Raw genomic sequence first — 10,407 nt, forward strand, 5'->3', positions numbered from 1 at the left:
TTAGGACATCTTGCTGTAGCTCACAAGCTGATGGCAGAGTTTCTTCATCGCTGCTTTCATCTCCTTGTTCCTGAATGTGTAGATGACTGGATTCAGAAAAGGAGTGAGAACTGCATCAAAGATAGCAAGGAACTTGTCCAAGTGTGATGAAGGGAAGGGCCAGGAGTAGAAGAAGATTAATGGCCCAAAGAATAAGACCACCACAGTGACGTGAGCTGACAAGGTGGAGAGGGCCTTGGATACACTACCTGAGGAGTGTTTCCAAACAGTGACCAGAATGAAGATGTAGGAAATAATCAATATGAAGAAGGAGCCCACGGAGATGAGTCCACTGTTGGCGGTGACCATGAACTCTAGTCTATGGGTCTCTGTGCAAGCAAGCTTAATGAGTCGGGGGAGGTCACAATAAAAGCTATCCAGTACATTAGGACCACAGAAGGGCAAGTCTATGACAAAAGCCAGTTGGGCCACTGAGTGAATGAGCCCAGGGACCCAGGCAGCAGCCAAAATCAAAATGCACATTCGTGGGTTCATAATGGTCAGGTAGTGGAGAGGCTTGCATATGGCCACATATCTGTCAAAGGCCATGGCAATGAGCAGCACCATTTCTGTGCCCCCAATGGCATGAATAAAGAAGATCTGAGTTAGGCAACCCCCAAAAGAGATGGCTTTGCGTTTTCTGAAAAGGTCATAAATCATTTTGGGAGCAGCAATAGAGCAAACCCCCACATCAAGAAAGGAGAGGTTGGCCAGCAGGAAATACATGGGGGAGTGCAAGCTAGAGTCAGCACTCACAGAGAACACAATGAGGAGGTTTCCCATCAGGCTTGCCATGTAGAACACAGAGAAAAAAAGGAAAAGAAGAAGCTGGATCTCCCAGGAACTGGAGAGTCCCAGGAACACAAACTCAGACACCACGGAGTGGTTGGCTCCACCCATTTCCTCTGCAAACAGAGGTGACTCAATTTTACCTTAAAAAGAGAATAAAAATGAAATCAACCTTGTGAGGAGTTAGTGACCACATAAAAATACTGCCATAATCCACATAGCCAAAACACGACTGAACTGAACTGAACTGAATATTGTGAAGCAATTATCCTTCAGTTAAAAATAGTTTTTTTAAAAAATACAGTTGCAGAAGATATGCAGTAACTATTTGCCACAAAGCACTGCTTCCAACTCCCCAGTCTCTCTAGAATTCTCTAAGTTTTGATAAAAGAAATAAATATTCTGCTGAATCAAAAGGGTTATGCGAAGCAGATAGGAGTGCCCTGGAATACTATAAGGGAGAAAAGAGGAAATAGAAATGAACTTATTGATTTTCTCACAGTTTGTTACTCCCATGCATGGATTTCCCCAAACTTCAGACAATTCTGATGACCTTCATTTTCTTTACCCTCTGACTACTTCCGATATGAAATGCTATCAATTTCATTGATACTCTCTTATGTTTAAAGCTAAACATATTGCGGTTTTATCAAATCATAGTCATCTTTTCCCCATAAAGAGAGACGATAATGTAGAAACCTTAAAAATGTATCCAGCTTCTGTAGCTCAGCTCAAGGAATGGGAGTGATCACAAAGCTTGAGCTGTGAGAGCATATGATGGAGTTAGGACAAGCCAGAAAAGACGTCTGTGCTGCAGACTCTAAACATGGATGAGCTAATGCAATGTAGCAAACAAAATTCTGTTCTATTAGGAAATCATTGTCCATGCCATGTTCACTTTTCATGGTTCATGGAATGCTGGGAAGATTAAATAGAACACTGCACTTGTAACTGGGAAAGTTGTGATCAAGCACAAACCCTATGTTCATGCGAAGTTTGAATAAGTTCTTTCTCCCATCCCTTCCACACTCAACTCACTTCTTGAACTCAGTTTCATCATCTGGAAGATAAAGGGGACTGAGTAGGTGATGCTAAGTAGTCCTTTCAAATCTAACATTTCTATGACTTTATAACACAATGCCAGCCCAGTAGGTAATGAACCTCACTGTAATGATGGTATTCCCTGCATTGGAGTGCTACCGTATTCACTACCTTTTCCCTCATCTGCAGTTGATTATAAGTCCCATTTCCCAAAAAGGCCCTCTCCTTTTATTAGTCTCCCTCTTCTCTAATTGTTTTTGTTCCACTTACATTTATTAGCACATTATTGTAAATTTTCTATGCCATTTATTTTTCCCTTTATCATAACAGTCTGTAATCAATCAGCAAACATTTTCTAGATACTTACTAAGCCCAATGCATTGTTCCAGGACATTATGGACTTCCTGAAGTATTAAAATATTCACTGCCATTAAGGCATTTACATTTTAGCACATACTAAAGTATAAACAATAAAAAAATTCTTACATAGAGAATGTCAAATAAGTAGTATGAGCATAGAATTTTTGAAGCAGAAAAGACACACATGAGCCAGAGTGATCAGGACTGTCTTCAGAAAGAAATCAAAACCTATGATGCAGTTTAAGATATGTATATAAGTTATTTGGATATACAGCTTCATATCTGACTCTGAAAGCGTTGTTGGCACATAATGAGGGAATAGCTCCCAGTCTGAAGCAGTGTTTTATAAGCTGTCAGTGAAAATAATGAGAACAAGCCAAAGTAAAACAAAAACAGTGACCACCATGGACAAGACACTACGATAACACTTTTACCGACACTATCTTGTTTGATACTTACAAAAACCATAAAAGTTATCAGCTCCTTTTCACAGTGGAAGAAATCGAGACCATGAGAAGGAAAGCCATAGACTAGAACAGTAAGTGGTAAAACTGATATTGATTCCCCAATCTGCCTCTTAACCAGTATATAGAGAAGACTTTTCTCATGACTTTCTGATTATTTAACATAACACAGCCATACTTCTTCCTGGCTACTGAAGTAAGGGCAAACCTGTGTAATACCTGCATCTCAGAGCTCTTGGTTGAGTTCCCAGACTGCCGTTGCTTTAACCCACATGAAGGCCTTTAGCTTCCCGTAGAAGAGGCTCTGCTCCTGGTGCTGTCTCATTAACAGAGGAAGCAAAAGTGCTCGGTCTCCACATCAAGAAATAAAATGAAGCCCAGCGCTACACTAATTCTAATTCTGTTCCCACTTACAAAACTGTCTCCTGCCTTTTGTAATTCCCTGTCTTGGATCTCAATCTTAGAGAACAGTGGATAAACAGGGGAAAATAATAATAATTTCAGTTTCTGACTATACGTGGCTCTTTCTTATTTGTGTTAATTCTTACTTATTAAGCTCAGCTGAAGCTGCTTCTATTGTACAAGGTAACAATTAACTGATTTCTTTACAAAATGACCCTGTCACCAGAAATGTCTATTGAGTCTTGGTCGTTAGGGACTTCAACATTGTACACCAATATCCTCAAGCTATTTCTGAATTTGTCACCAACCTACTCATATAAAGACCTGACATGTGACTGTTACCAAAGAGTTAACCATATTCAACTTTTTTTGGTTAAAACTAGCATTGCTTCATATACAAATAGCTGTAAAAATGCTATTCTTGGGAAAGATCTGGCTAATTGGTACACAGGAGAGTACTGACCAAATGATACTGCAGAGACTTAGGATTGCCAATATGATTCCATTTATCCAAGGGAATTGTCACCCAGAATGCTGCCTCACCAACAGAGGAAGTTATGGATTAGCCACAAACAGGAAGAAAAAAGAGATCAGAAAACATTTTAAACACCACTTAGTTTACTTAATTTGAAATGTTTATTTCCTGAGTAAGGTTAAAGAATCTCCAAGAAACACAAAAATATACTTTTGTTATATTCATATCAAATCAACTTCACCCAAGAAACTTACCAGAAAACAGGGAACTTCATAGAAATCCCTATTGTGTGTATTTGTGTGAATTTTCTATAAGGCTATTATTCTGTTTTGCATTCAAAAATGGCATATTTATAATCTACATGGAACACTGTTTACTATTAATTCAATTATTTGACCTATAATTTCACATCAAAAAGAATACTTTTAACTCAGAAATAACTACTATGTTGGACTTCATTGTAGATTGTGAATCAGAAAACTTAAATTCTATTCATGTTTGGTCAGTAACTCACTCTGTAACTTCAGATGTTTCACTTCATATCTCTATAGTAATATTTCCTCATCTGTAAAATGAGCAGGTTATAGAAAATAATTTCTACAGCATCTTCCAGTTCCTAAGCTTCCTATGTTATGACCAGTTATATATTCTCATTGATTCATGGGGAGAGGAAAGGAATAAAATGTAAGACCAATTATTGAATATATGGCTTAGCAAACATACGAAACAGAAAATTCAGCAGATAAATGAAATTCAATCTTGACAATTTTTTTTACTAATTATCACTGTAGTAAATAGAAATTTGTAAGTAATAGTATATCTGTTTAGTGTGAAGAGTAGAGAGGAAAGAAAACCTTTTTGCATTATGTACAGCCCTATAGTGGCCTGACCAACTCTGATGGCTCACAGAAGTAAAAGGTGGAAAAGTTTACAAAGAAAGAAATTCGCTGATTAAAAAAAAAAAATTCTGCTAAGCTAGAACACAACTTCATTCATTTATTGACATGAAGTTGCTACAAAGAGTTGGTGCAGGAAAAGTTATACCACATGTTTTAAAGAGCCAGCAGCTATGAGAATAGATTTTTAAATTACTCATCACAAAAGAAAGAAAGAGAGGGAAACAGAGAAAGAAAAAGAAAGGAAAGAGGTAAGAAAGGAAGAAGAGAGGGAGAAACAAAGGAGGAGAGGAGGGAGGGAGGAGAGGAGAGGAGAAGGGAGGGAAGCAGAGGGGAGAAGAGGAAAGGACAGAGGAGGGGAGAACAGAGAAACACTATATTTCCCATGGAGGCTAGGAACGTGAGGGAAAGAGCATGGAGAGAGGGTCAGTCTGTAGTGGCCAGGGCAATATTCCTTTGTGTATGGAACATCATTCTGTCTTCTCCTTACCTATCTCCATCCCAGGTTCAGAGACAGAACTGTCAACCACAATGATGGACCCAAAATGAAGAGCAAACCCAAAGCTAGGGAAACAAGAAAAATGACTCATTTGGAACTCTCACACTAAATTTTTATCCCAAAGAAATGCCTAAGAAAGAGAAAAGAGAAAGGAGGGATTAGGAGGCGGGGGGGGGGGGGGGGGGGGTAAAAGGATACATAAAGCAAGATACTGGAGCAAAATATAATTTTGTAATAAGAAAGAGTGTAAGATTACACAAGGAACTATGCTTTCTAAAGTGTAAAATGCTAAATAAATGTGAAGAAATTTGAAAAAGAAAAAAGGTTTGATTTAAATTCAGAACCTTAAAGATAAAAAGAGCAAACACAGAGTCTACACAATTAGAAAGAACAAAATAAACATGGAAACAAATGGCAGGAAAAAGAGTACAGAAAAAATATTTCCACAGAGCAGATGAAAATTGGGACCAAATATCTCACCATGAATTTTTTAAACTTACGGGATTGATCTTTACACACACACACACACACACACACACACACACACACACACACGACATAGAGATTTAAAAGCTCAAAATGATTTGACAAAATTGTCACATCTATGTTCATCAGTGATATTGGCCAGTAATTTTCTTTCTTTGTGTTATCTTTGTCTGGCTTTGGTATCAGGGTAAAGGCGGCCTCATAAAATGCACTTGGGAGTGTCCTTTCCTCTGCAATGTTTTGGAAAACTTTCAGAAGCATGCATGTTAACACTCTAAAATTTTTATAGAATTTGCCTGTGAAGCAGTCTAGTCCTGGACCTTTGATTGTTGGAAGATTTTTAATCACAGTTTCAATTTCCATACCTGTGATTGGTCTGTTCATGTTTTCTTTTTCTTCCCTGTTGATCCTTATACCACATCAACACATTGAAAAATATAAATGCATGATTATCTCAAGAGAAGCAGAAAAAGCTTTTGACAATATTCAACACCCATTTATGATTTAAAAACACTCTCCAGAAGGTAGGCATGAAGGGGACCACTTCAACATAATAAAGGCCACATATAACAAATGCACAGCAAACATCATTCTCAATGGTGAAAAACTGAAAGCATTTCTTCTAAGACAAGAAATAAGAAAAAGATGTCACTCTTGCCATTATTATTCAACTTAGTTTTGAAAGTTCTAGCCCAGCAATCACAGAATAAAAGAAAATAAAAGGAATCCAAACTAGAAAAGAAGTAAAACTGTCACTGTTTGCAAATGACATGATACTATGCATAGAAAATCTTGAAGATACTACCAGAAAACTGCTAGAACTCATCAATGAATTTGGTAAAGTTATAGGACACAAAATTAATACACAGAAATCCTTTCCATTCCTAGGCACTGAAAACAAAAGATCAGAAAAAGAAATCAAGGAAATAATCTCATTTACCATTGCATCAAAAAGAATAAAATACTTGGGAATAAGCCCACCTAAGGAGGCAAAAACCTATACTCAGAAAACTGTAAGATACTGATAAAAGAAATCAAAGATGGCACAAACAGAGGGAGAAATATACCATGTTTTTGGATTGGAAGAATCAATATTGTGAAAATGACTATTCAATAAAATCTCTATCAAATTACTAATGGCATTGTTCACCGAATTAGAACAAAAAAAATTGTACAATTTGTATGGAAACACAAAAAACCATTTAGGGCTGAAGCAATTTTGAGAAAGAAAAATAGAGCTGAAGGAATCAGGCTCCCTGACTTTAGATTATACTATAAAGTTATAGTAATCAAAACAGTATAGTACTGACTGGCATAGAAACAGAAATATAGATCAATGGAATAGAATAGAAAGCCTAGAAATAAACCCATGAACCTATGGTCATCTAATCTATCACAACAAAGGCAAGAATATAGAATGGAGAAAAAACAGTCTCTTCAATAAGTGGTGCTAGGAAAACTGGACAGCTACATGTAAATAAATGAAATTAAAACACTCCCTAACACCCTACACAAAAATAAACTCAAAATGGATTAAAGACCTAAGTATAATGACAAATTGTATAAAACTCTTAGAGGAAAACATAGGCAGAACACTCTTTGACATAAACCACAGCAAGATGTTTTTTGATTCATCTCCTTGGGTAATGAAAATAAAAGCAAAAATAAACAGGACCTAATTAAACTTAAAAGCTTTTACACAGCAAAGGAAACAAAGACAACCAAATGAAAGAAGACAACCTTCAGAATGGGAGAAAATATTTGCAAAAGCAGCAGCAAGGGATTAACCTCTGAAATATTCAAACAACTCATGCAGCTCAGTATCAAAAAGCAAACAACCCAATCAAATAATGGGCAGAAGATCCAAATAGACTTTTCTCCCAAGAAGACATGCAGGTGGCTAAAAAGCATATGAAAATATACTCTATGTCAATGATTATTAGAGAATTGCAAATCAAAACTATGATGAGGTATCATCTCACACCAGTTAGAGTGGCTCATATCAAAATATCTACAAACAATAAATGATAGAGAGGGTATGGAAAAAAGGGAAAGCTTCTACACTGTTGGTGGGAATGTAAATTGCTATAGACACAAGAAGAGTCTGTAGGTTCCTTAAAAACTAAAAATGGAACTCCTGGATGATCCAGCAATTCCACTCCTGAGTATATATCTAGAAAAAATGAAAACTCTTAATTCAAAAAGATACATGCATCCCACAAAGTGAAGTGAAGTGAAGCGAAAGTTGCTCAGTTGTGTCCGGCTCTGCGACCCAGTGGACTGTATAGTCCATGGAGTTCTCCAGGCCAGAATACTGGAGTGGGTAGCCTTTCCCTTCTCCAGCGGATCTTCCTAACCCAGGGATCGAACCCAGGTCTCCCACATTACAGACAGATTCTTTACCAGCTAAGCCACAGGGGAAGCAGAATTGTTAACTAAAGTATAGATTTTATTTAAATTTAACAAAATTTTATGCTAGTGTTCAATATTTGTTTTCATACTTTATTCAAGACTCCACATTGTACTTAATTGCATTGTGCAGCTTCAGGTGCTTGCAACATATTCTGGTAAATTCTCTTTTCATTTTTATTCTATTATAAATATTTTCTAATTTTCCTTGTTATGGCTTTCTTAGATACACCCATCATTTAAAGAGGACATTTAATTTCCAAATACATGAGATTTGTTAAAGCATCTTTGATAATAATTTCTCATTTTGATATTAATTTCTCATTTAAATGCTTTCCTCTCTGAAAACACTCTGTTTTTTCAGTCTTCTAACTTTACTGAGGCTTTCAATGGCTAAGTCAAAGATCTCTTGGTAAATGTCACATTGCAGTTGAAAATATATGGGTTATTTTCAAATATCTTTTGATATTTCTAACATAATTCCACAGTGATCATAGAACAGACTTTGTATGGTTTCAATACCTTTAGACTATGAAATTTTTGCACCTTGTTTATGGCCCTTATGTGTTTCAGAGTCTCCTAGTTTATAGTCTATGGGAACTTGAATAGAATTTGTATCCTACTGTTGTGTGAAAATTGTATAAACCTTAATTCTGTTGAATTGGTTCATGATGTTTTCATGTCTACTATATCCTTCTACTTCTCTCTATATTCATTCTATTAATTTTTGAGAGTTTGTTATTGGAACTCCAACTAAAATCTTAATTAATCTACTTAAAAAATAATTATATATGGAACTGTTTTTTTTTAAAGATACACATATCCCAATGTTCATAGCAGCCTTATTTACAAAAGGCAATCATGAAAGCAGCCCAAAATGCCCAAGAACAGATGACTGACTTAGGAAAATGTGATATATTTATATGCCATGGAATATTACTCAGCCATAAAAAAGAAAGAAATCTTGCCATTTGAAGCAACATGGATAGACTTAGAGAATATATGCTTTTGAAATGTCAGAGAAAGATGAATACAACATGACATCATACATGTAATACAAAAATAATACAAATGAATCTGTAAACAGAAACAGACTCATAGATGTGGAAAACAGATTTATGGTTACCAAGGGGCAGGGGAAGACCAAATTAAGATTATGGGATTAAGAGATACAAAAACTACTATACACAAAATAGATAAGCAATAAGGATTTACTGTATAGCACAGGGAATTATACCTAATGTCTTATAATAATTTATAATGAATATAACCTGAAAGAAATAACTATGCTATACATCTTAATACAACATCATAAATCAGCTATACTCCAATTAAATAAATAAATAATAAAAACTATAAAGAAAGCTGAGTGCCAAAGAATTGATGCTTTTGAACTGTGGTGTTGGAATAGACTCTTGAGAGTGCCTTGGACTGCAAGGAGATCCAACCAGTCAATCCTAAAGGAAATCAGTCCTGTATATTCATTGGGGGACTGATGCTGAAGCTGAAACTTCAGTACCTTGTCCACCTGATGCAAAGAACTGACTCATTTGAAAAGAACCTGATGCTGGGAAAGATTGAAGGTGGGAGGAAAACGGGACAACAGAGAATGAGATAGTTGGATGGCATCACTGACTCAATGGACATGAGAGTAAGCTCCAAAAGTTGGTGATGGACAGGGGAGCCTGGTGTGCTGCAGTCCATGGGGTCGCAAAGAGTTAGACATGACTGAGCAACTGAACTGAACTGAACTGATACTTTGTTTTATTTAGTTAGTACCCTGGTTCTCATAATATATAAATCTTTTGCATTTTCATTCTGTATTACGTCTTTTATCTACAAAATAGTCAACTCATTTAAAATCATTTAGTTTCACGTAATTATCTTTGCCATATAATAATAGTGACTAAGTTTAGGAAATAACAGGAAACAATCATACACATTGAGGCATATAGGAAATTACAACACCTGGTCTCAAAACATTTGATTAATTAAAAATATTAATATCAAAAATATTAATATATCCTGAGTTGTCACTCTTTAAGTTAGCCAAATATCACCTTCCAATCGTAACTAAATTTAAAAACCTTGTAATTAATTAAATCTTGAGTGTGGATGGCTAAATTCAGACATTAGAAGCCCCAAAATCTCAAAGCTACCTGGAGAATAGTCTTTGTTTCATTTTTTTTTCCTTCAGCTATATAGATACTGAGAAACACAAAGGGCTTGAATATTGGTACATATGTATATTAAAAGAGATACATCTTTGAGAATTTCTATCAGAGAGGAGTATCCAACATTTTGTTTTAACGAGAAACATGCCCAGTATGTGAGATTTCAGCCTTTACCAACATCTGTAAGTTTTTAATAACATTATATTCCAGTGCTGAATTCACTCCTGCCTAGTATTTTCAGTTTCCTTAGAGCAAGGGTCCCTATGGAAAAAATGACCAGCTAGGAACAGAATTCTTGAGGAGAGATTTCACAGTGAATATTGAAAATCATTAAGTACACTGAAAATATATATGTAAAGGGTAATTAGAGAGG

At 35.9% G+C, this 10,407-nt stretch overlaps 1 protein-coding gene across 1 annotated transcript; it reads right to left on the reverse strand.

Moving 5' to 3' along the window:
• Positions 1-939, reverse strand: LOC138444150 (olfactory receptor 4F3/4F16/4F29-like). Its single transcript, XM_069597476.1, has one exon. It carries the CDS (start codon positions 937-939, stop codon positions 1-3), a length of 939 nt encoding a protein of 312 aa, XP_069453577.1.
• Positions 940-10,407: the final 9,468 nt, after the last annotated feature.

This window comes from Ovis canadensis, chromosome 7, assembly GCF_042477335.2.
Source record: "Ovis canadensis isolate MfBH-ARS-UI-01 breed Bighorn chromosome 7, ARS-UI_OviCan_v2, whole genome shotgun sequence".
In the NCBI taxonomy this organism is placed as follows: domain Eukaryota; kingdom Metazoa; phylum Chordata; class Mammalia; order Artiodactyla; family Bovidae; genus Ovis; species Ovis canadensis.